General features: G+C 43.0%; 1 protein-coding gene across 5 annotated transcripts in view; it reads right to left on the bottom strand.

The window, feature by feature from the left end:
• The window catches only part of npas3.L (neuronal PAS domain protein 3 L homeolog), a 295,122-nt gene that overhangs the window by 9,267 nt on the left and 258,426 nt on the right, over window positions 1-27,429 (bottom strand). For all 5 annotated transcript variants that reach the window (XM_018231199.2, XM_041573347.1, XM_041573346.1 and 2 more), the window contains 4 exons: window positions 20,011-20,129; window positions 15,791-15,984; window positions 13,411-13,517; window positions 554-701 (listed from right to left, as the gene is read on the bottom strand). In XM_018231199.2, the coding sequence (XP_018086688.2) occupies window positions 554-701; window positions 13,411-13,517; window positions 15,791-15,984; window positions 20,011-20,129 (568 nt within the window). The remainder of the gene's footprint in view (window positions 1-553; window positions 702-13,410; window positions 13,518-15,790; window positions 15,985-20,010; window positions 20,130-27,429) is intronic.

The raw sequence follows: 27,429 nt of genomic DNA, 5'->3' as shown, positions 1-27,429 counted from the left end.
AGCATTCCTTCTCCTTTAAATGCTGAAGTCTAAGTGTCCAATCAAAAGGGCCATAGTTCCTGCGATACAGCCCCCAGTTCCAAGGGCACATATGTCAAAAACCCCAAAAAATCCCATAACTCTATAATATCTTAAAAAGCTAGTTTTTATTCAAAAATCATGCTAAAAAATAGGCATACAGACCACCTGGTATTCCACCTTACGCATTTCATATCCTCTGGTATTTGCCTATGATTAAGTACCAGAGGGTATGAAATGTGTAAGGCGGAATACCAGGTGGTCTGTATGCCAATTTTTTAAGATGATTTTTGAATAAAGATATTATAAAGTTATGGGATTTTTTTTTGGTTTTTGACATTTACAGCAATTAAAAACTTTCTATATGGCAGAAAGATGGTTGTGTTTTTTTGGTTGAAAACATTATAGGCAGTAATAATGTCCAGATAGTCTTGTGCAGTATTTTTGGAAGAAGACTGCAAAGTCTTCTGTTTATGATCAATTTTCTAGAAAGGCCAGCAAAGTACTGTTTGTGGGTGTTTTTGAAAACATGTACCTAAGAATATAGTTGACCCAGATGATGTTTCTCTCATTGGCATTCTTGGCATTTATAGAGATAGTGGCACAGGACTGGACCCAGATATAGCCCCCGTTCTTCTGCATCCAGCGGTAATACTTGGTGACGCACTGCCCCTTGTTTAACACTGCGAAAAGAAAAAAAGTTCTGTGAGCATCATCCATGAATTTGTCTTTTCCTTTCCTCATCAATCATTGGCTCTTCCCACAAATCTGACAGAAGCAAAGTGTTAGGGAATCTACAAGAAGGTACAGGAAAAACTGAAAAAGAGTGAGAAAGAGGAAGACTACAAGAAGAATGACGCTCAGGTTTACAAAACTGTGATAAAAGGTAAAAGGAGAATTAAATCATAGAATAAGAAGACAGACAACCACACAGAGATTCACACATACACAGACTGTCAGCCTTGCTGCTTGCTAGAGGTTATTTGAAGGTATATGAGAAGCAGCTTTGATCCCTGGGCTCAGTTTGGGGTATTCCATGCAGTCAGAAAACAGAGCACTTTCTTTTCATCTTGTCAGAGAGAATTTACAGCTCTCAGATGAGTAAAATCCAAGTCGTGGGTTGCAGGGTGGGAAGGGAGAAGCGGGCTGAGACCAAGAGACCCGGTATCTGAAGAATGTAAAGGAAAGTGGAAAGAGATGGGGAAATGAGAGAGAAAAGCGTTGAGGGTGAGCTAGAGAACAATAGGGAAGATGAGAGAGACAAATGTGAGCGATTGAAGGGTAAAAATGACTACAAAAATGTGGACTAATGGAGAGAAACTATAACTGCAGAAAGCTCATCTGAAGGTGATTTAATGGTCCATAAAATATTTTGCTGTGGGGCCCAGAAACTTCTAGCTTCTCCCCGGTATGCCAGAATCTAGCACGAGAAAAAGATCAGAAAAGGGGTCAACACTCATTCACATTTGATAATGGTGAAAGGGTTTATTATATAGAGCAATTTAGGCTTGCACCGAATCCACTATTTTACGATTCTGAACTGAATCCGAACCGAAATGTTGAACCGAATGTTGATAAAAAAAATTGACTTCCTTGTTTGTGTGATGAAAAGTCACGTGATTTTTTTGGATCTGTATTCGGTTTGGCCGAATCCTGCTGAAAAAGGTAAATTCTTCGCTAAATCCTGAACAGAATACTAGATTCGGTGCATCCCTAGTGGAAATAGGTACAATATAGAACCGTAAGGGAAAAAGGGAGGGCATGACATTAGAGAAAGTAGTTCTACTTAAAGGGCAAGTCAACTCCAAAACAAAAATTTGCCAAATAAAAGAAAACATAATTCTAAGCAACTTTCCAATATTCATTATGGATGTACTAAATCCAGGATTCGGTTCGGGATTCGGCCAGGATTCGGCCTTTTTCAGCAGGATTCGGATTCGGGCGAATCCTTCTGCCTGGCCGAACTGAATCAGAATTTGCATATGCAAAAGGTAAGGGAAATCACATGACTTTTTGTCACAAAACAAGGGAGTAAAAAATGTTTCCCCTTCCCACCCCTAATTTACACATTTCATATGCAAATCGGTTCGGTATTCAGGGGAGGGGGCCTGCATGAAGCACACAAGACTCATAGGGATGGCATGTAGTTATAGGAGAAATGATAAGGAAGTTATATGGCGCATTACAAGCAGTTGATAGTAACTCTTTCACTGATCAATATAAAACTCAACAGAGGTCGTTATATTGATGATACACATGTATGGGGCACCTGCAGCAGACGCACAAGGGTTACAGAATAAAACAGAAATCACTAGTGGCAATTATGGAGAATGAAATTAGGTGTTATAGTGAGGGTCCTTACACAACCATGTAGGGGATACATCATATTCTATGGAAGGCGGTGCCTAATTCAGGGGTTAAGGAAGGTTCCCTATATACTATGCATCATTGTTAACGACCACAATTTTAAAGTCCCTGATTAAAAAAAACCCTGATTAAATCTTGTGTCCTAACCTCTCTATACACAGATAAACGAAGGGTGGTTATCCCTCTAAGTCACCAGAAGGGGGCAATGTGTTCCCAGCAAACCCCATGTCCCTTCACCGTGTCCTTGTCTCTGTCTGTCTGGAATAGAAAACCTTCTAACTGCTGTAATAAATTTGGCTAAATTAGTGGTTAAATGGTTATCTCAAGTAATATGTATTTGCATTAATCATCTTGCTGCAAAGCAGAGCTGAGGAAGGCTCCGCAGAAAGCACTAAATTCATATTGTCCATTTAATTGTGGTTAATAAGTGCTACACAATACCGAGTGTCCTATGGAGGGGGGAAGGAGAATGGGAGATTGAGGAGAGAAAGCAGGGAGGGGTGGAATGAGAGCAGGGAAGGAAGCAGACAGGAGTGAAACAGACATGGGGAGAACAAGACCATGGGGTAGAAGAGAGAAGAGCACTTGTGTATCGCTTGGTTTAAAGTGACTCTAAAAGAAACTGTTGTTAGAACACACAGTGGTGAGTTACACTGCCTGAAATAAACGCTCTATATACAATACTTTCCATACAGTGCCAGCTGGACTGTGCTGCTAGGATGCCCCATGGGAATAGGCTGCTCTGCTATATCACATATGTGGTAGATACAATTTGCTCTTTTATGAAAGTAATGTACCACTTCTGCTTCCCCTTTACAAAGTCCCTCTCATCAGTCAGGGAAATGCAACAGGTGTCACTTGAGCCACTGCCAAGCTCAACTTTTCCTTTGGTAGTTCTGTAACAGATGGGCTGTCACATTGCTGATCTCTGGCATAACTTTCCTCACTCACTGTCCTTCTTACTTTTACTTTGTTGTGCATTCATTTTTTTTTCTTCTTTCCGTTCCCTCCTGAGATCAGGACTGCTTTCCCTCTTTCCTTCCTCCCCCCCCCCCGAGATCAGGACTGCTTTCCTTCTCTCCATTCCCTTCTGAGATCTGGACTGCTTTCCCTCTGTCCATTCCCTTTTGAGATCAGGACTGCTTTCCCTCTTTCCATTCCCTCCTGAGATCAGGACTGGATTTCCTCCTTCCAATAATTCCAATAATTCCAATAATTACTGCTTACTTGACTGCTTTCCATCTTTTCATATACTTTCCCTTCACTCCCTAGATCAGAACTGCTTTCCCTTTTTCCTTTTACTCCACATTTCTTCGCAATGTCAGGACTGCTTTCCATTTGCCAGAGCCAGGCCAGAATGTACTTGCCCCCTGCCCCTAGCTGACACTGACCTCCCTCACTCACAAACCAGACAACATCCCCCTGTAGATTGTGACCCCCCCCCTCCCAATGCCACCGTCACTTTCCCCTGCTTGTTTCCCACAGCCACTGGGCCTAGCAAACCATGACAGGAGCAGAGTATATTGGTGTAGAGCTTGTTTTTCTTGTAATTCTGCCCACTCCCCAGTTGTGCCCTCTGCAGCTGCCTCTTTTGCTTGCCCCTAGTTCCAGCATTGCCATTTGCTTTTTCCTTCCCAAGACCAGGACTGCTTTCCCCTCTTCCCATTACCTCCTTAAGACAGATGTCTGACTTCCCACTCACTCCCAAGATCAGGATTGCTTTCCCATTTTCCATATACTTCCTATTCACTGCCAAGTTCACAACTACTCTCCCTAGTGTCTCCACTTACTTTCAATTCCCTCCAGAGATCAGGACCATGTTCCCAATTTCTACTTCCTTCTGTTACCCTTCCAAAAATAAAGATTCTTTTCCCACTTTTCATTTACTTTTCAAGATTTGAACTGATTTTCCACTTTCCATTTCCAGCCTTCTATGAACTGGACTGTTTCCCACTTTAATACTACCTCCTATTTTCTCAAAGTTCTGCTTTCTTATTTCCCACTTTCAATTTGCTTCCATTTTCTTCTGAAATCAATGAATGATTTTCCCATATTTCTTTTACTCTCCGTTCCCTCCTGAGATGAGGACTGCTTTGCCAGTTTGCATTTACTTCCCTTTGTCTCCAAGACCAGGAATGCTGTTCCTATTCCAATTCATTCCCAGATCAGGACTGCCTTCTGCCCTTTCATTTACTTCCCATTCATTCATTTTATTTTGCAATTACTTCTTTGCTTTCCACGTAGAGACCATTTAGTCTCCCAGTGAATGAATTGTGAATCCTTTCTCCCTGACTTCCTCTCATGATGTGTGAACCAAATGTCAGGATATATGAATTCAGCTGCTCTATAGCTTCTTTCTCATGCAAGCACAGAAGCAACTTCATACCACCTTTCCTATACAGGCAGCCATACAAAGGTTCATCGCAGTCGGAAACAAGGCAGCCTTTGTTGCTTGCGATAATTCCATAGATGGGTTTCCCACATCCTTAGGCAGATGCTGCATATGTGGTTTTAAAGGAGAAGTAAACATCAATACAGAATTGGGCTATACAACTTATATTTTGGGCTTCTGTACCAGCCCACAGCTGGTGAATGTTTTGTTTAGTTCTCCTTTAAACATAAAATGGATGTGCAAGTGTGTATTTAAAGTTATACTGACACTAAAAAAGTATTATTCAAAATATTCAAGTTCATGTTGATCGTTTTTTCACTGATTGTTCTGCCTTTGTAAGTAATTGCTACTTGAAGTCCCTAAACCAGACTGTATTGCCAACCTGACATTTAGAGAGAGATTTATAAAACATGGCCTAAAGGAGGCCATAGACGCACAGATAATATCGAAGAAACTAATTTTCATACGATATTTGGTGCGTGTATGGTGGTAAAAGAGCCGACCGATATCAGCAAAAAACTTGGATATCGCTCGGCTCGTCAATCGGGCCGGATGGAAAATCTTGATTGGGTGCCTTTGAAGGAACCCAAACATCGGCCATTGTTAGTGCTGAATCGTCAGATACAGGTAGAATTATATTGTTTTTACCTGTATATTTGACGAGTCAGCTCTACATGTGTGTATTGAAATGAACGATCTTTCTCGGAAAGATCGTAATTGTTACGTCTATGGCCACCATAGGTATATGTAGGCCTACATATAAGGCACTGACATATAGTTCAAGGTATATAAATGACAGCAAAGCAAACAGACCTTCATGCCATTTATCTGGGCCTGGGAACCAATGAACTACGATAATACCTTTTTGGCTGGCTTTAATTTTACAAATTCTAATTCGATATATAACATTGCTGTTTAGGAGCCTGCCAGAGAAAGAAAAGAACAATACCTTCTGTTTATTTTCTTAATTATTTACCAGTTTTATATCTTATTTTATAACAGGACTGGCAGAAAACAGATGATTTAGAGAGCGGGAGAAGGATCCCAAGGATGGGTTGGTTGTTGCTTAGCCCTTGCAGATCTCAGCCGTGCCTGTGTGCAGAGGGGAGCACCTCACCTTAGAAACGAGCGAGGACCAGATTACAATGTGACTGGCAGGCCTTCCTACCCCCTCTCTCCCCCCTCCGCCCTTTCCCTCTCCAGTCACCAAACTGGCAGCGTCAACATGAAAAGGAATAAAACTGCTTTAATCTGCACCTCTTGCCCACGGCACCCTGACAGTCAGCTCCGTCCTCCGCGGCAGCTTAAAAAACAAACGCCAGATGACGCCTCAACGCTGAGGGACGCAGTAATGGAGGGGGGCCAAGGGAGAGGGGATCAGACACAAACTGGAAAACCAAGAGATTTAAAAAAAAATAATAAAGTTTTCATTTCTGTGTGTGTCCTTGGCCGTGTTGGAAAGGAGACTCCATAGATTTATTAATAAATCTGCATAAAGCGAGTAAAGATAAAACTTCAGTGTGACATATCCCACAATCCCCGGCAAATGCAACGAGGCTCACTAAATGCCCTGGAAAACCCGTGCCAACGCCAACTGGAATTTGCACTGAATGCCACAATCTGTAGATGTACCCTAATTATAGCAACTCTCATGTCTGTCATCTACACATAACATGCACAAGTGATTACCATGGGTAACATTCATTTAAAGGACAAGATAACCTACATGTGGGGTTGCCACCTGGCCGGTATTTTACCGGCCTGGCCGGTAAAAATGATGGGTGATCCCAGGGAAAAAAGATAAATATATATTTTTTGCAGAAAAGGTGGCAATACTACCTGCATGGAATGCTTTTAAGCCAAATAAGTCCAAAACCACCCTCACTAACTCCCACTGACCTGAAGGGAAACATCCTATTTTCTAATTTTTTGCAGCAGTGCCATTCTCCAAGTACTTAAAGCGATACTGTAATGGGAAATTTCTTGTTTCCAGAACACATCAGTTAATAGTGCTGCTCCAGCAGAATTCTGCACTGAAATCCATTTCTCAAAAGAGCAAATAGATTTATTTATATTTAATTTTGAAATCTGACATGGGGCTAGACATATTGTCAATTTCCCAGCTGCCCCCAGTCATGTGACTTGTGCTCTGATAAACTTCAGTCACTCTTTACTGCTGTACTGCAAGTTGGAGTGATATTTTAACCCTCTTCCTTCTCCCCCCCCCCCCCAGCAGCCAAACAACAGAACAATGGGAAGGTAACCAGATAACAGCTCCCTAACACAAGATAACATCTGGTATATCTAAGAACAGCACTCAATAGTAAAATCTATGTCCCGTTACGACACATTCAGTTACATTGAGTAGGAGAAACAACAGCGTGCCAGAAAGCAGTTCCATCCTAAAGTGCTGGCTCTTTCTGAAAGCACATGACCAGGCAAAATGACCAGAGATGGCGCCTACACACCAATATTACAACTAAAATAAATATACACTTGCTGGTTCAGGAATTATATTTTATATTGTAAAGTGAATTATTTGCAGTGTAAACAGTGTAAATTAGAAATAAAAACGACACCGTAAAAATCATAAAAGAATCCCTTTAAGCAATGCTCCCTTTGAATTGTGTCTGTATGTTACCCTCCTATTTAGACTGTAAGCCCTACGGGGTAGGGTCCTCTAGCCTTTTGTTTCCTTGACACTGAGCACTTAATCTGCATTGTAATTATTTATTGTTACTTTTTATTCCAATGACCCTTTGTTTGTTACTACTAATTTATTGTTTTGTTGTACAGTGCTTTGCCCTCAAGGAGCGCTTTACAAATAAAAATATACATACATACATACATGCTCATTCTCTGCAGGCAGTTTTCACTGAATGCACCACCTAGTGGCAGAATCAGCTGAAACTAATTTTAACTAGTTTAATGAAAATTGATCAGTAATAGTGATGTACGGGCCGGCCCGATAACCGCGGGATCCGCAGGTTTACCCACGGGTTGGGCGGGTTCAGACTGACTCCTGCACAAAATGTTCGGGTCCTGGGTGGGTCTGGGTCGAGCTCTTCTAGCAGTTCGGCTTCCGGTGCAGGAATTTAGAGACTTCCCACCCGCCCCTTTTGTGACATCACTGTGGGGTGGGGTGGGCACGGGTCTATAAATAGAGGGCAGCAGTGGGCCCAGTTTCGGAGGGGGCGGGTAAGGGTCGGGTCAAGAAATTCTCGACCTGCACATCACTAATCAATAAATATTATACCCAGAAAGGTGCAGTGTTTAATAGTTTTAGGGCACAGGGCTGTTTTCCAGAGTACAAGGACACATGCACATCATTTACACCTACTCCCCATGGTAGTGAATTAAACATGTGTTCTGTCGAGGTCTTAGAGAGAGAAGCCATTCACAGCACTTACCATTGCCTCATTGAGAAACAACCAGTGGCATTTTACAGCACATTGGAACATTTCTAGTGTGGTGTAGCAGTTAATTGTAGTATAGGGGTCCCTGGTCCAAACACACACCCTGTATTCTCATACAAACATTATCATCATAGCAGAGGACACTGGGGAACTAAATATTACTTTTAATTAGTGCTGCTGGGGGAATGCTGGGAATTGTAGTGCTATAACAGCTGAAAGACCACAGACTGAATCTTGATGAATGAAATGAAAGGAAGCCCTCACAGCTGTATGTTCCCAGGAGTTTGTTATGAGCTCCTGCAAAGTTCTACAGTACAATAGCTGTACCCATGAACCAGATACTGTTCACTGAGCTGAAACATCTCTCATAACTCCTTCCTCTCTCCTCAGAGCAATTGGGTAGAGCATCCACATACACAAAGTATCCATCTTCAGTAGGCATAGCCTCATCTTCTGGCAATTACATGCACAGACAATTTAAAGGAGTGGGACATAAGAAAGGTAACTGTGGCACATAAATGTGGAGGAAAGGGATAGTACAGTTCATAAGAGAGGTGAATGTGGCACATAAATGTGGAGGAAAGGGATAGTACAGTTCATATTAGGGGAGAGAAGACTGTAGCACATAAAGGTAGAAGAGAGAGAGAGAGAGTGACAATGCAGTTCATAAGAAAGGTAAGTGTGGCATATACATAGAGAGGAGAGAGGAGCAGTTCATAGAAAAAGTAACTGTCACATACATGCAAAGGGGAGTGATTCTTCTGCAGTAAATGTGGCACACACATAGTGAAGAGAGGACACATGCAGATGTTAGTAAAAAATAACTTAAATTTAAAGTAAAAGGACAGTACAGTTCATACGAGAGGTTACGTTGGCACATACATGTAAAGTAGAGGTATAGTGCAGTTCATTGGAGACGTTACTGTGATTCACAGATGTAAGAGGTGGGACAGTACAGCCCACAGCGGAGATAACTGTTGAACATACACATAGAGTAAAGGGATAGTGAAGTTCATTGGTAACTCTGAAACGTAGATAGTAGAGAGATAGTGCAGTTCATTGGATAGGTAACCCTGGCATATGGATAGTAGAGGCATAGTGCAACTTATTGGAGAGGTAACTCTAACACATGGATAGGAGAGGGATAGTGCAGTTCATTTGAGAGGTAACTGACAGGTGGATTGAGTGGGATAGTGCAGTTCATTAGAGAGGTAACTCTGACACATGTATATAGAGGTATAGTGCAGTTCATTTGAAAGGTAACTCTAACACATGGATAGGAGAGGGATATTGCAGTTCATTAAAGAGGTAACTCTGACAGGTGAATAGAGAGATAGAGCAGTTCATTTTAGAGGTAACTAACAGGTGCATAGAGAAAGACAAAGCAATTCATTTGAGGGGTAAATATGACACATCCATGTAGTGTTACTATACAGCTACAATATTAGGTCTGAAAGGGTTAACAAGACTAACTGGAGAAAGTCCAGGAGAGAGACACAGTGGTTGTTCGGAGCGTGGCACATACAGTATATGTAGAGGAGGGTCTGTGCAGGAATTGGGTGCAGTAAAAGTGTGGCACATTTAATGAAGGCATTTAAGGAAGACTGCAGTTTGTGGCAGCACAGGTATTTGAATCAGTATTATTACATAAGCACATGGAAACCTCTGAGGATGGGATTGCGGCACATACAGTTCTGTGAATGAGGTGCCACAGAATAAAAAGAACCATCAGTTACACAGAAACAACCACTTATCCCTGTCAAAGTGTCAGGTTCTGTGCCGCTCAGGAGGGTTTGCATCTCTAACAGGTTCCAGGCTGCTCCCCTGTGTCCTTATTTAGAGGGGGTGGGAGATGTTATCAGCTGCGCACGCTTCTCAGGCAGACAGGATAACCTTTCTGGGATCCAAATGACATCCGCCTGCTCCTGCCGGCGTCTGCTTTACATAATTTAGGGCTCAATTAGGACTTTAACTTTGAATGAAAGAGCCATAAAATGGCCGTAACATCCATATTCCATTTATCAGATGTTGTAGGAAATGTGTCCCAGAGGCAGTGACAGAAGCAGAGGGATCTGCGGAATCTTAAAACTTGGGCACCAGACGAGTACAAAGCAGCGTGCGCGAGGGTCTCTCCTCCTGCCAAACCTCTTCCTACATTAATTATTTAATTGCCAATTTCTCTCCTTCAATCCGAGTAATGAAGCCTCGCTGCATAAAGGAAGAACCCTACACAATGTATAGCAATGGCCACATGTAGGCGCCACCAGAATTCTATAGTGAGTTGCACAGCTGCAAGTTTGCACCAATCCGTATAAAGGAGAAGGAAATGTTTGCAGCACTTGGGGGTGCCAAATGTTATGCACCCCCAAGGGGTTATACCAGTGAGCACCACGGAGCGATCCACTTCCGTCATCTTCTTTCTTCAAATTTCCCAGGGCAAACGCATGCGTAGTTGAACGAAATAGCCGACTTTTTAGTTAAAGTTCGGCTTTTTGTTCTACTGTGCATGCGCAGCTGCGCAAAGAAGGAGGAAGACGGAAGACAATCGCTCCGCATGTAGCATTTACTAGTCGCCCATATGACAGCATTTGATCGGTGGCTATGGGTTATGAAACCTGATGCAAATTTTGCACCTGACTGATATGCTCATACCAGCCAAGGGGGTGGCCAGGTAATCAGTCAGGGGATGAGGGCCTGGAGTAGGGGTAGGCAAAGAGTTATGTGCCAGCTCCACCACCCCACCCCACCGTTGTGCCCTAGGCACGGGCCTCTTCTGCCTACCCAGTCCTGATATCCAGCACAATATTTGGCTGGATATAGTAGCCCTTAGCAACCAATCAGATGTCAGCTATAACAACACAACCTGTAAATGCTACCTGCTGATTGGATGCTATGGGTCACTAGACCCAGCGCAACCTCTGGCTCAGTGTTGGACTGGGACACAAAGGGCCCACCCAAAAACCTTAGACCAGGGGCCCAACCAAAAACCTTAGACCAGGGGCCCACCAAAAAAACCTTAGACCAGGTGCCCACCAAAAACCTTACACCAGGAGCCCACCAAAAAAACCTTAGACCAGGGGCCCAACAAAAAAACCTTAGACCTGGGGCCCACCCAATAACCTTAGACCAGGGGCCCACCCAAAAACCTTAGACCAGGGCCCCACCCAAATACCTTAGACAAGGGGCCCACACAAAAACCTTAGACCAGGGGCCCACCCAAATCCTTGGACCAGAGGCCCACTCAAATACCTTAGACCAGGGCCCCACCCAAAAACTTTAGACCAAGGGCCCACCCAAAAACCTTATACCAGGAGGGGGGCCCTCTCAGTACCAATATTCTTCTTCTTCTCACTCAACCTCTATTCTCTAGTCTCTTTTCTTTACATACTATAATCTATTATTCCACCTATTTAGTCTCTTTGTTCTCATATAAATATGGAATAGCCATGAAATAGGTCAAATGTTTAGCAGCATGAGGGCCCACTGACACCTGGGCCCACCTGGAGTTTTCCTGGTATCCCGATGGGCCACTCCGACGCTGATCGGGCTATGTATTACCTTACTCCCACAATTACAGAGAGAGAGAGAGAGAATGCATTTCAAACTCAGCACTGAGTAAAACTGTGCAGTGCTATATAAAGGTTATACAGTGGCTTCCCTCCCCAACACACACACACACACATATACAGTATATATATATATATATATATATATATATATATATATATATATATATATATATATATATATATATATATATACACACACAGACGCACATATACAGTATATATACACACACACAGACGCACACATCTAATCATGGGCACAAGCAGAGATGCATAACACACAATAATCTGTCTCAGACATACGTCGGCATGTTGCACTATCTATAATTTCACAGTCACTCACAAATGGATTGGGCTATTTTTCATGAAAAGTAATTCATCTTATGCAAGGCACAGGAATACAAATGGCACATATAGGCCGGGAATGAAAGCTACACGCACAGATTAGGAAGCATTCCGCTAAAATTTGGGGCTCCTTTATGGCCCCACCAGACTGGACATATATAGAATGTGTCTCTGGAGCCAAAGAGCAGCACAGCCTGTGCCTGAAAAATCAGGTAAGTCTGGGGCCTTTGAGCAAATATATTTAACACACACAAGTGAGTCACCAGACTATACTGGCACAGAGAAAGAAGAACAGGCTAAGGGGGGATGCAGCAAGGATGGGTCCCTTAACTTGATAAAAACAATATTTATGCAGTGTGCAACCTGAGACTCTCCAGCTGTTTCCAAACAACAACTCCCAGAATTCTCAGCTTTTTTATGGATCTTTGTAAATAGTAGTTTTACCATACCTCCGCTGTGCGAAGCGTGGTGAACTGTTTTGACCATGCCCATTTTTGTGGCCCCACCCCCTAATGCACCTGAGGAAGGGGTTCTCCCCGAAAGCTTGTGTTACTTTTCCGCTGTAATAAAATGCTTTAAAGGGCAAGGCCTGGAGGATGGTGTGCTTCATAGCCCGTTATTCAAGAAAACACCCCTAATTACCTAAAAACCCCTAATTACCATGTCCATTTTACAAAATTTGGCAGGTTATGAAAGCTTGAACACATTTCTGTGTTTTTTATGTGTTATTACAGTTTTGCTAATAAAGGTGAATTGCCCTTTAAGCTGCAAGTCACAGTTTCCCCAAGAGGCCTGCTTATCTTAAATTGTTACAGTTGTTTCTTTGCTAAATTGTTACAAAACTATCTAAGTGCACCTGCCACATATTCTGGGCTCTCTGCCAAAAGACAATTAGTTAGAAACTTTGTATTTTTTTCTGGCTGTTCAGTGCAGGATATCAAAGAGAAAGTCGGGACATTTCAGTAACAATCCGGGTATGCAGGTTGAGCTGCCCCGCGAAAAATGGGACAGTTGGAAGGTATCTTTTTACAGACGACTGCAACACTGGGCTGATTCTAAGCCTGCAGATAAATGCAGGCCGAGAATCAGCCCCTACGCTCAAATCATCGCTCTTTCATGCCTCATCCAGACCAACTACATCGGGCCAGGTTCAGGGACACAGAGCAGATTTCAGCACTAAAATTTACGAGTATGCACCTGGACCAGGTGGGATGGACGGGTGGGACTATATCCATAGTAACCCCAATGTACAGAGTAGGCTGTGTGTGTGAGTTGCACAGTGTGGGGGGCAGTGAAGGGTACTTACAGTCAAGATGGCTGTGCCTGATGCCCTCCACATCCTCGGCATGGATAAAGTGATAGCATCTTTTACCCATCAGATCCACAGCATTGAGGTCCATGTAATCACTGATCCTGAGATTTCCAAGGGAGGACAATATAAAACAAAAAGAGTCAGTGTGCTAAAACATACACAGTGTCAGACATTCATTAAAGGAGTGCTTCACCTTTCAGTTCACTTTTAGTATGTTATAGAATGACTAATTCTAAGCTACTTTTCAATTGGCCTTCATTTTTTCTTTTTTATGTTTTTTGAATTATTTGCCTTCTTCTTCTGACTCTTCCCAACATGCCACTGACCCCATCTAAAAAAAACAAACGCTCTGTAAGGCTACAAATGTATTGTCATTGCTACTTTTTATTACTCGTCTTTCTATTCAGAGCTTTCCGATTCCTATTCCAGCCTCTTATTCAAATCAATACATGGTTGCTAGGGTAATTTGGATCCTAGCAACCAGATTGCTGAAACTGCAAAGTGGAGAGCTGTTGAATAAAAAGCTAAATAACTCAAAAACCACAAAAAATGAAAACCAATTTCAAATTGTCTCAAAATATCACTCTCTACATCATATTAAAAGCTAACTCAAAGATGTTAAGGAACAAGACAAGAGGGTTGATATGAACAGACTCTTTCCCCCCCCCCCTGCCCTGGGAATGAAAAATCTGAAATTAAGGCAGAAAGATACAATACTGAATGGATTTTTTTTTCTATTGCACAGCAGGGGGTTAATAAACAATGGAATCTCTTTGGCTGCAGAGAGATGTGCCAATACAGGAGAGCTAAACCCCAGCCAATCCCCAATGGCCATTAACTCTTCTGTGCTGTACCTCTGATACTATATATATATATATCGCTATATGTATATATTTATCTCTCTCTCTCTCTCTCTCTCTCTCTCTCTCTCTCTCTCTCTCTCTCTATATATATATGTAGGAATGAGCCTCCCTACAAACAAATATTGCCAGCTCCTTGGCAACCAATGAGTTATTAAATGTGTAGAAATGAACAATGAATGCCTCCCTTGTTTGCTCCAATAGATCTGATATTTGTAACCCTTTCTGGACAGGCACGGTTTGCTACCGAGCACCACACATGCTACTCAAGCCACCCCTCCATTTTAACTTCCCAATCCACTGGCGAGGGTTAAATCTCCCCCTTTTGTCCTTTCCAAAGACTTTGCAAAAGTGAATGTAACTGGAAGTAATTAACGAGCAATTATTTCTGTCGGATCGTGAAGGCGGAAAACAACGAGGCCACTAATTACCCAGAGCGCGGGCGACACAACGCTTTCCGCGCGGCTGTATCGGAATTATAATAATCAGCGGATATTACTCGGTGAATGATATAAATGACAAAGCGTGTAATAACCTGTAATAGCACTAATAATGGTAATAATAAGGCTGGTGATAATAGCAATGATCATCATTAGATCCCATGAATAATGAACCCGCTAATGAAGCAGCACTGAACAAAAGCAATAGCTGTACAGCACTGAATACACTAATGGCTTGTACCCGCTACACCAAACTAGGAGTAAACCTATTATGTAGTGCTATGCCAGAGCTACATGGCTCTACAATGTTTCTGCTGTAGGGCTGATTAATATGTAAATCGTTAGACTTAGCTGCTCTCATTACATGTCAGCTGATAGGAGCCATAGTCACAGTATGCAGTCCAGAGTCGTCAACTTTAAAAGGGGTTGTTCACCTTTAGGGCAGAGTCACACATGGAGATTTCGGGAGATTTAATCGCCCAGTGACTAATCTTCCCGAACTGCCTTCCCGCTGGTTAGAATCGAAATCACCGAAGGGATGGCACTCGGAGCGCTTTGTTTTCCGAAATCGCCCGAAGTCGCCTGACGAGGAAGCTTCGGGCGACATTAGAAAACAAAGCGTTCCGAGTGCCATCCCGCTGGTGATTCTAGCCAGCGGGAGGCAATTCGGGGAGATTAGTCGCCCAGAAGAAGAGGCGACTAAATCTCCCCGAATCTAAGCATGTGCCACTATTATTAAGCTGCAAGTCACAGTTTTCCCAAGAGACCTGCTTAACTTCAATTATTACAATTGTTTCTTTTTTTTATCTTCAATTGTTACAAAAGTATCCAAGGGGGTATTCTGGGCTATCTGGCAAAAGCCAATTAGGATTTAGAAACTTTGTATATTTTTCTGGCAGTTCAGAGCAGGAGATCAAAAAAAAGTCGGGACATTTCCATAACAATTCCGGACTGCCAGTTGATCTGTCAAAAAAACGGGACAGTTGGGAGGTATGATAGGACCCTCTATACCTCTCCAAACTCAGCAACTGTTGGACCTGCTCTTTCTGTTGTCGCTGTATGGCCGTGACTTACCTATTTTCACAGTATATAATATTGAGGTCCATGTTGACACGAGTTACAAACATTTGGCAGTCGATTCGAACTTCATTGATGGTTGGGGGAGGGAGGGCATGAGCCACCACCACAAGACCCATCACTTGCCCGGCCCCTGAACGTCCATGGGATAGGGACACGCGGAGACGAAGTCGCCCAGTGACGTGGATAACCTGTGCACATAAAGAAACCAGAATGTCAGCTGCCAAAATCAATAAGGGGAATGGATGAGTTGGTGTAGATAGGGTTAGATACACACGTGTGTAATGATGTTAAAGGGATTCCGTCATGATTTGTATGGTGTAGTTTTTATTTCTAAATTACACTGTTTACACTGCAAATAATTTGCTCTACAATATAACATTTCATTCCTGAACCAACAAGTGCATTATTTTAGTTGTAATATTGGTATGTAGGCAGCCATCTCAGGTCATTTTGCCTGGTCATGTGCTTTCAGAAAGAGCCAGCACTTTAGTCACAGTGGGACCTGGATTTTACTATTGAGTGCTGTTCTTAGATCTACCAGGCAGCTGTTATCTTGTGTTAATTTAAGGTGGCCATACACTGAGAGATCCGCTCGTTTGGCAATGTCGTCAAACGAGCGGATCTCTCCCCGATATGCCCACCTTGAGGTGGGCAATATTGGGCTGATCCGATCGTGGGCCCTAGGGCCCAACGATTGGATCCTAACGAATAGCAATGGGAGGTCGGATCGCGGGACTGCATCAACAAATAGATGCGGCCGCGATCCGAAGGGATTTTTTGTCCCATCCGATCGAGATCTGGCCGACTTTCGGCCAGATCTCGATCGGTGAAGCCCGTCGGGGGCCCCATACACGGGCCAATAAGCTGCCATCACAGTCTGTCGGCAGCTTTTATCGGCCCGTGTATGGCCACCTTTAGGGCTCTTATACATGAGCGTTTTTACCTGCGCTCCCCTGCGTTCCGTTTTTCGGTGTTCAGCCGCAGGGGAGCGCAGGAATAGACGCATTAAATTATTTCAAATGGGGCTGTACTCACACAGGCGCATGTAGGCGCCGAACGCAGGTTGAGACGCAACATGCTGCATTTTTCCTGCGTTCGGCGCCTACATGCTCCTATGTGAGTACAGCCCCATTTGAAATAATTAAATGCGTCTATTCCTGTGCTCCCCTGCGGCTGAACGCCGAAAAACGGAACGCAGGGGAGCGCAGGTAAAAACGCTCATGTGTAAGAGCCCTTAGAGCTGCTATCTGGTTACCTTCCCATTGTTCTGTTGTTAGGCTGCTCGGAGGGGGGGGAGGTGGTGATATCATTCCAACTTGCAGTACTGCAATAATGAGTGACTGTAGTTTATCAGAGTGCAAGTCTCATGACTGGGGGCAGCTGGGAAACTGACAAAATGCCTAGCCCCATGTCAGATTTCAAAATTAAATATAAGAAAATCTGTTTGCTCTTTTGAGAAACTGATTTTAACTGATGTGTTTTGAAAAAAAAACATGTTTGGAAGCTGTTTGGAAATGAAGGAGTCAGAGCATGTCACCACTGCTGATGCAGAACTACAACTCCCAGCATCCTCTGGCACTGCCTTTCAGCACCAGCTACAGTCCCGAGACTTGTTTATTTTATTACTGCAGGTACAAACGGCAATCTTGCCTATCCCAGCACAGAGCCCCTTTAATAGCAGGGATGGATACAGACGTATTCTAAAGAACTGGAGTCATTTCCTAGACATTCGTCGGGAAAAGTAACGGAAACAGAAGAAAGGAAAATGAAGGGAACGCCAATCGCATGAAAGTCAAAAGTGAAATGTACAAGAAAAAAAAAAAGAAGTTGAATAAAGAGCAGTTTGGGGAGGAACAAACCAAATAATCTAGAAAGGAAGAAAAAAGAGAGATTGAGCAGCTCCACTATGACACACGCAGGGAGTTTTGCTGGCGGAACGCTTGTGGCAAGAAACACATCAGAGGCTCCTGTGGTACTTTTATATATTTCAGCAGCTAAATCCAAAGTGACACTAGAAGGGGAGGGGAAGTGGAGGTACACACAGCAACACCAGCCGATCCCCTTCCTATGACCTTAACTTCCCAAACATCGGCTTGATGTTGAGTTAACCCATTCACGGCCACAGAGGCCTGACTTGCTGAGCTATGGAGGTGGGACAACTTGTTTTTTTAAATTTTTTAAATCCACCCTTAACAGGCATTGTGTTTTGGATGACAAACCCCAGAATAATCAGCAGCCGGACACAGTTGTGAAATGCTAGAGGTTTTTTGTTTTGGAAGTGACATGCAATAAATACATTCGTTGCAAGAAATGGATTTGGCTCAATCCTTATAGGGGTTGTTCACCTTTGACTTAACTTTTAGTATGATGTAGTGAGACAATTTGCAACTGGTTTTCATTTTTTATTATTTGTGGTTTTTGAGTTATTTAGCTTTTTATTCAGCAGCCTTCCAGTTTGCAATTTCAGCAATCTGGCTGCTAGGGTCCAAATTACCCTAGCAACCATGCATTGATTTGAATAAGAGACTGGAATATGAATAGGAGAGGCCGAATAGAAAGATGGGTAATAAAAAGTAACACTACAATACAAAACAATACATTTGTAGTCTTACAGAGCATTTGTTTTGTAGATGGGGTCAGTGACCCCCATTTGAAAGCTGGAAAGAGTCAGAAGAAGAAGACAAATAACACAAAAACTATAAAACAATAATGAAGACCATTTGAAAATTTGCTTACAATTGGCCATTATGTAACATACTAAAAGTTAACCACCCCTTTAAGCATCTGGAAGTGACACTGCTAATACTCTGATAAGGGTAGACACAACTTGCACCTGATTTGCTAGTATTTTAATGCATGGGGCACAATTGTAGTGGATGTAGACCGTGCATAATTATGCTGGAGTTATGGGGGGGGAAAGCATCAAAAACGGCTTTTTTTTTTTTTTACTGCACTTGCGTTCTTACATGTGGTTGTGTTAAAAGAAAACTATACCCCCTAAACAATGTAGGTCTCTATAAAAAAAGATATTGCATATAACAGCTCATATGTAAAGCCCTGCTTCATGTAAATAAACCATTTTCATAATAATATACTTTTCTAGTAGTATGTGCCATTGGGTAATCATAAATATAAAATTGCCACTTTAAAAAATAAGGGCTGCCCCCTGGGATCGTAGGATTCACGGTGCACACAAACATACCAAACCAACCATACATGTTAGGACACATGAGCCAATTAACAGACAGAGTTGTGTCTTTTGTTTCCACACTTCTTCCTGTTACAGTTAGTGTTGTAGTATTTCTGGTCAGGTGATCTCTGAGGCAACACACAGACCATCATGAAATGGTGGTTCAAGGCAAGAAAAGTAAAAGGGCAAGATTTACTTAAATATATATTCCAGTTTGGTAAGATTCTTTTATATGCCACTTAATATGATATAAACGATCTGTTGCTTAAGTGTTCATTTTGGGGGTATAGTTTTTTTTAAGCCAAAACAAACCAGAACCATTGTGACATCCTGATTCGAATTTGCTTTGGGAATGGGTAGTATATTGTTATGCGGCCAAAAACGATTGCTGGTTTCAAACGACCAGACCGCATAGAAACTGCCATTTCTATTCCATGCCTTTTGTTCCTTTAATATCAGGAGGTGGCCTGCCTCCCTGATGCACCTGCAGTTTATGTACAATAGTAGCAATTCTCTGAGCAAGCAATGGCAGTGCAGGCCTTGTACCTCACAGCTCAGATCTTGGCTTCGTTCTCTCCCCTCCTGCCCCAAGAGAGTGAATCCGTATAGATTCTTCATAAACTTAGGCTCTTCAAAGGTACCTTTAGAATGTAGGCAGCCTGGGGGAGAATTCTCTCCCAGACACAATTTGGAAGCAATAAGAAGGCCTTGATGTTAAAAAGCAAACCAGAGACGGCAGAAAGAGAAAAAGAGAGCGTGAGAGAAAGAAAGGAGAAAGGGGCTGTAGGGTAAATGCTAAAATTGGGGAAAACATATTTTCTGCCCCCATGTTCCCATGGGTTAAATCAATGTATACAGAGTTGGAGACTCTAACAGGTTATTATGTATCAAGTGATGCTAAGGAAAAGTGAGCCCAAATTCATTTATCTTAATAACTGTAATGCATTGACAAGCCTGCACATGTCTTCCTCTTGTGCACTCAAAGAGACAGGGAACATCAGGATGTTAATAAAGGAGCACTTACCTTGTACCCCGAGGATTTGATGTGCACCCCTCTCTTGGTCAGGGTGGATTTCATCCTGATAAAAAAGGAGCGTTCCAAAGAATTATCCTGAGGGAGAATCCCGGGACTGGTGGACTCCACTGCAGAATAAGGAGAGGCATCACTTAAAGTCATGGGCAAGAGATTTATAGCTCTACAATATTATATATATTATATATACACCTTCTGATCTGTATGTAGGAAGAAATATGAGGTTAGGAGGCGCACACCCAGTAGATAAATGTGAGGTGCAAATCCAAAGGAGGCTCCCTATGCGAGTCTCCAAAATTAACATGAACAAAAAATCAAACGAAAAATTGCCCACTCTGGCTCAAACAAAAAAGTATTTACTACATCAAAAAAGTTAGAAGAAATAATACCAAAATATTATTTTGACTGCCCCTGAGGAAGACCACTTTGGTCGAAACACGTTGGGCTAATGTCATTAATTTTGGTATTATTTTTGTAACTTTTTTCGATGCAATAAATAGTTTTTTATTTGAGCAAGACTGTATGTAGGAAGGGCAGGAGGCATGGCTAAGTAACCCATCACCATGCCCATTATGGGGCAAATTCACTATGCGCCGAAGCGCCTAACGCTAGCGTCAATTCACTAGCGTTGGTCATTTTCGTTACTTCGCAAATTCACTAACGGACGCTGGCGTAACTTCGCTAGTGTAACTTCGCACCCTTACGCCTGGCGAATTTGCGCAATGGACGTAACTACACAAATTGACTAACGCGCGCATTGTTCTGAACGCTACCTTTTACACTAGACTTCCTTCGCCACCTCAGACCAGGCGAAGCGCAATAGAGTAGATAGGGATTTCTTCAAAAAAAGTAAAAAAAATTTCTAAGTCCCAAAAAACGCTGGCGTTTTTTCTATATTATGGGTGATAGGCTTAAAAAGATTGAAACATTTTTTGGGGCTCCCCTCCTTCCCCCCTACATTTCCTAACTCATGGCAACTTAACTATACAGTGGGCACATGTGTAGGGCAAAAAAAATTTTTTATTTGATGTTTTGAAGGTTTCCCAGGCATTTGTAGTGCTGCTACATATTCCTCCATTGAAATTGGAATTTGGCGCCGTATGCTTAGCAAATCAACGCTAGCGCAACTTCGCAACCTTACGCTACCCCTGAGTGCAACTTCGGATTTTAGTGAATTTGCGAAGCGCTGGCGAAACTACGCCTGGCGAAGTGCGGCGAAGTTACGCCTGGCACAACTACGAATATTAGTCAATTTGCCCCTATATCTCTTCTCTAATCTTTTGGGATCAGAGTTATTTCCTTTATCACAGGCTTCCCATTCTAAATGAAACAAGCTCGTTAGTGGTAATCAAAAGCGGAAAGATCAAAAAACTGAAGTGGCGGCTTCAGATCCAGCTGGTTCGAGGATCCGATGTGAGAGACTAGAGAAATGGGATCACAGGAGCCGGTGGCGGGTGGGCTGTGGAGTATCTGGCAATCCTTACACGTTCTTACTAATGAAATGGAATAACTATTAGCTCAAAATAAAATAGCTTAGTGGGGTGGACATACTAGCACAGCGCCTTGTTTGGTGCTCCTAATACAACCACTGTAATACCACCACTTGGTCCTTATAGACATGTACCACTCTGCAGTGTCTAACAAGTATAACATTTTCACTGGGGTAAAAAAGGTACGACTGTATTAAGCCTGTCCTTAGCAGTGCTTATTTTATACCAGGGGGTGTGAAAAATATTTCTTGCCATGTGTGCCAAAAGTGGGCATAGATTAGTGATGTGCAGGCTGGCCTAACACCTGCGGGACCCATGGGTTGGGTGGGTTGGGGCTGACTGCCACACACATTCTACAGGTCACAGGCAGGTTTCGGAATGAGCTCTTCTTCTTGGAAGCTCTTCTTACAATCTCCCTGCCTGGGACCTTACTATTTCGGCTCTGGAAGCCTCCATTTAAAGGCGCGCACCTGCATCAGAACCCGTTCGCAACGTCAGAGATGGACGGGTCAGGCGCAGGTCTATAAACGGAGTTGCTGACCGGGATTGTATCGGGTACAGGTTAATAATATAGATCTTATCATCTTACTAGTAGTATGGCCTGTTCCTAACACAAAATATAGAAATGGGCACCAAACTACTCAATCTCTATTAACCAATGTACCATGGACCAGTTTATATAGGACAATAGTATTCTAATGTCAGGGCCAGATTACCAGCCACTCCAATCAGCTATAGCAGTAACATGGCCGTGTGTAGCAAATTAATTATCACTGCACTCGAAACTCAGTTAATACTTTTTTATCCACATTAACAAACAGCCTATATCACTTATCTGTGGCCACTTCTAGAGCCCATAATACCATGGAAAATGTAGCCATGGCCCCCTGATTGAAACAACTGACTCTAAAGATAGAAGGACACAGATATTTCTATCCCTAAACCAACTGACAATGAGCCAGGAGCACTAGTTGTGTTTGCATTTGGTTAGCATGGCAAGTGATGTAGCTAGATAGTCCCAAAGGGGATATCTGACAGTTTGGGGTTGTTTGTTTGGTAACAATAAATGGAGAACTGTGGTTGCGGTTAGACCATTTATTGGCTGGATATAAAATTCAGTGATACTCACTTGGTGGTGGAAACCACATCTTGATGAGTGAGACCCTACGACACATGGGAATATGAACCACATTCTCCTTTGCTAAAAAATCCTAATTTTGAAGCAGAAGTGCAATATGGCAGCTACCAACCAATGTTCTTGGCATCTATGCTACTTCATTGATTCATTTAGGTTAAATAATGGAAGATAAAGCACAATTGGCAACAAGACACATATTCCCCTTTAAATGACGAGTATGTTATTCAAAAGGAAATGGTTATTAATAGTTTTAGCTTTGAAATTAGCATTGCTATCATAGGGTAGGACCTTAATGACAAATATCCAGGCCATGACTGGCAATCTGTGTGTTCTGGCAAATGCCAGAGGGGCTGATGTAAGGTCCCATAGACTCATATACATAAATAATTTGTATAGTGCTTCAAGCTCCAAATTGTAAATTTTTTGAGGGTTTAACTTACCCAATGCATTGGGGGATCCAGGTGCTCACACCTTAAGCCTTCAACTCAGGAAGGCACTGTGACAGAATATCAAATGAAAAAGGTTGGCACAAACTGGATCACTCGCCACGATGTAGTTAAAAAATGTATTTATTTAGAACAACAACATCAAAAATGCCTTACGCGTTTCGTGCCTTTTGGCTAGCCTATGATTAAGTGCCCAAAAGGCACGAAACGCGTAAGGCATTTGGGATGTTGTTGTTCTAAATAAATACATTTTTTAACTACATCGTGGAGAGTGATCCAGTTTGTGCCAACCTTTTTCATTTGATATTCTCCCATAGACTCATAGTCACTATTTAGTGGGCTGGTGGAGGACTATTTGAGCCTCTGTGTACTTGGAATGTCAGGACAGGGCCTATTTTGATTCCCATACCTGCAATTATCCCACTGGATCACAGCATGAACATCCTGCTTAACCCCTTCAGCCCCTATATGGGGGGCAGAGGAAAGAGGGTTAAGAAGACAGGGTTGGGGTTTCAGCCGAGGCAGAGGGAAGGAGTTAATAAGCGGCTGTGGGCCTGAGCTGTGTATAGAGGAGCGGTGTTGTGTGTGTGTGTATATTTCCCGGGGCTGTATCTTTTTGCCTTTCTTGTCTCTCTCTCTGTCAGTACACCCAGTGGATTAGCAGACTATTGAGGATTCTCTTTTAAAAGAAGCTCTTTTAAAAAGGGTCAGATAAAGAGAGAGGGAGCAAGAGGGAAAGTGAGAGAGACTGTCAAAATGAGCCTTAGACAAAGATTTATTATAAACGATTTAAAGGGCTTAATGTATGTATCCCCAATGAGGCCTTAGAGCTATGAGAGGAGAGAGATGGATTGTGAAAGGCGGCACAGAGAGGAAAGGAAGGGGGGGCTCAGTGTCCCGTCCCCCCCCCATCTCTATATACACAGCGTGAGCCTGGAAATGTGTTCAATATTTCAAAACGGGAATTGTCCCTGTGTCACAGTGAGCGCTGCTAATAATGGATGAGGCATATATCTAATGAACAGGTTGGAGTGGCACAGAAAGCAGTGGGTGTGTGGCACGGAGGCCTTTGAAGTGGGAGACCCAGGCTGGAGATTGTGTACTAGATGCACTTTCTCACAGAACCCAAAACTTTCTGATCCCACCGCCTGCTGTGAAATTAGATGTACACTTCATTATCATCAGATTATGTGCATCGCACAGCCTGTACTGTCTCTCCGCATTGCTTCTCCTTATAATACCCCGTAATGCTTCTCTTTCCTCTTTTCTATAAAAGCTCTGTGTGTATTCTACATTACTCTGTATCATACTGGCACAGTATTCCCTGTAACTCCATCGCATGCTCTTTAGTGCCTCCTACTGCTCAGTATAAAAGCTCTGTGTGTATCCTACATTACTCTGTATCATACCTGCACAGTATTCCCTATAACTCCAGTGGATGTTCTTTAGCGCCTCCTACTGCTCAATATCAAAGCTCTGTTTGTAACCTACATTACTTGGTATCATACTGGCACAGTAGTGATGTGTGGGCCGCCTGATACCCGTGGGCAGGGACGATCCTGGCCCCTCCACCGCCCGCGGCAGCAGCAGTTGCTGATGCCCCCCTCCCCCCGTTCGCTTACCTTTTTGCGCCTGAGGGGGTCCACGAGGGCGGCAGAGAGAGCCGCCCTCGTTGCTCTATCTGCGCTAGAAGAGCCGAATTTCCGATTTGAAAACCGGAAATTCGGCTCTTAAAGTACCAGGAGCGCCATTTTTGCCGCCCCTGGTACCTAGTGGGGCGCTGCCGCCTGAGGCCACAGTCTCAAGTCGCCTCATTGGCGAAGCACCCCTGCCCGTGGGACATGGGGGTTTACCTGTGGGTCGGATGGGTTTGGGCCAACCTCACTGCCTTGTTTGCGGGTCGTGGGCAGGTTCTGGTTGAGCTCTTCTATCTTCTCTCTTCGCCCGCAACCGTAGACTGCCAGCTCCCAACTTCTGCAACTATTCATTTGCCCCTACTACTCAATATAAAAGCTCTGAGTGTATCCTGTATACTCTGTGTCCCACCAACCTCGGGCTCCCTGTAATCTCACCGGATGCTCTATTGTGCCCCCTACTGTTCAGTATAAAAGCTCCACGGGTATACTCTGTACCATAACAACACTGTATTTAACCAGAATCATGTGTTGATCTTTAATGCCTCCTACTGCTCAGTATTTTAAGCTGTGTCATACCAGTGCTTTAGTGAGAAAAGCTCGACCCGCACCCACCCGACCCATGCCTGGCTTCCCTCCTCCATTTAAAGACCCATGTTGACCCGTCCCACTGATGACGTCACAAAAGGGGTGGGGCGGGCAGGAGAGTGCCTATAAAACTCAAAGCAGTGCAGCAAGGTCGGTTCAAACAAGCCCGATCCGTGGGTAAGACCATGGGTACCGGGCTGGCCCGCACATCACTACAGTGCTCCCTGTATTTCTGGGTGCTATAGCACCTCCTGCTGTTTAGTATGAAAGCTTGATGTGTATATATGCTTCCTCTTATCAGCTCAGTACTTAGTATTTAGCACGTCTTACTTCTCAGTACAAAAGGTCTGTGCCTATATAGCACATCATACCAGCACAGTATACTCACAGGAATACCATGGGTGCTCTTTAGCGCCTCCTGCTGCTCAGTATAAAATTTCTCCCTATAGATCAGTGATCCCCAACCAGTGGCTTGCGAGCAACATATTGCTCACCAACCCCTTGGATGTTATTCTCAGTGACCTCAAAGCAGGTGATTATTTTAGAATTTCTGGCTTGGAGGCAAGTTTTTGTTGCTTAACATTCAGCGCTTTACATTCATTTATAACAAACAGACTTATTACAATAAACTTGAACTCTCTTAAAATTGAGAGCTTACAATTTGAACACAGTCCCCCATATGTAATAAAAGGCAGTAAGTTTGCCCAGGAGTAGTAACCAATAGCAACCAATAGCAACCAATTAGCAGGTAGCATTTACTGGTTAGTTGTTTAAAAGGAAACATCTTATTGGTTCTTATAGCTTACCGCTCCTGGGCCTTATATAGGGGAATGTCTTGTAATGAATGTTGTTTAGAGCACTCTACTGCTTTTATAAATGATTTACATATTTATCCTCCATGCAATAACAGCACCATACTTCTGGTATCTATATATTGTCAGCTTGATGCGTTCTATAACCCCTACGCACCTTTTATTGCTATGTAGACTGTTTTTTCTCCATATCCCCTAATTTGAGCTGTCCTCCTGCTGCTCAGTATTTCTTTCTATACCGACACTGGACTATCTAATTCTGTGCCTGCATTGTGTAGGGACTGTGAATATTGTGGCTTATGGTACAAATAGCAGTTGGTCAGAAATGATCAGAAGGGAAATCACAATCATATCACCCCCACATTTAAGCAGCCCTAAAAGTGCTTCAGCATTATTTTAAGGGGAAAAAATCCAACACAAAGACTCAAAAATACAAAGTTTGCTGCACTTTCTGACCCATGGATATTTTAATAAAGAAAATCAGAGCATCATCTCCTGTGTCTCGATAACGGCGACCCATGAAATTGTCAGGTTTTGGCGTAACCTGCATAATTAGGAGTCACTCTGCTTGGCTGATTTGGAGTTTCTCTGATTAGGGTCACCTTCCAGTCTCTCCCACACAGGCCACTGAAGGTGCTTATATTATTGCTCAGCACAGTCATGGGCCAGAGAATAGTCGCACCATTCTAGGTCTAGGAATTAACATTAGTTGCTGTGAGAGAATATATACCGGCAGCTCTTGTGGTACATTAGTTGGGCATCACTAATTGCACGGCATGTACTGGTGGCGGTGCTTAGATTCCTAACTAAAGGAAGGTTATACTTAACACCAGATAATTTGTTTCAATATGCAAATCAGATGCATACGCTCTTACTATTTAACCCCCTTGGCTCATTTACCAACACACCTTACAGCACCCTACTGTCTTAAAATATCACTTTTGCCTAGGCAATGAATGCTTGCTATAAAGACATAACACTGATAGGAAATGTAATGGTGACTGCTATACACACAGGCCATTTATAGAAGTATAACAGCTGCTAGCAATTCTCATAGCCTATTGCTGTTGTACGCCAAAATGCTGCCATTAGTCAGACTGGGACTATAAAGGACTAGGGAAGGAGTCTGTGAAAGGCATGTGCTGGTCTAATGAAGAGGACATATTTATCAGAGTTTGAAACCATAGCTCACCAATGGCAAAATTCTTTATTTTTTTGGGGCATACAAAGATGGGTGCTAGCTTAAGCACCCGACCACAGCTTGCCCCCTTTTCCTACCAATGTGTTTATAATGAAAGTACT

This window comes from Xenopus laevis, chromosome 8L, assembly GCF_017654675.1.
Source record: "Xenopus laevis strain J_2021 chromosome 8L, Xenopus_laevis_v10.1, whole genome shotgun sequence".
Taxonomy (NCBI): Eukaryota; Metazoa; Chordata; class Amphibia; order Anura; family Pipidae; genus Xenopus; species Xenopus laevis.
Note: the sequence above shows the minus strand (reverse complement) of the source record. Positions and strands in the feature narration are given on the sequence as shown.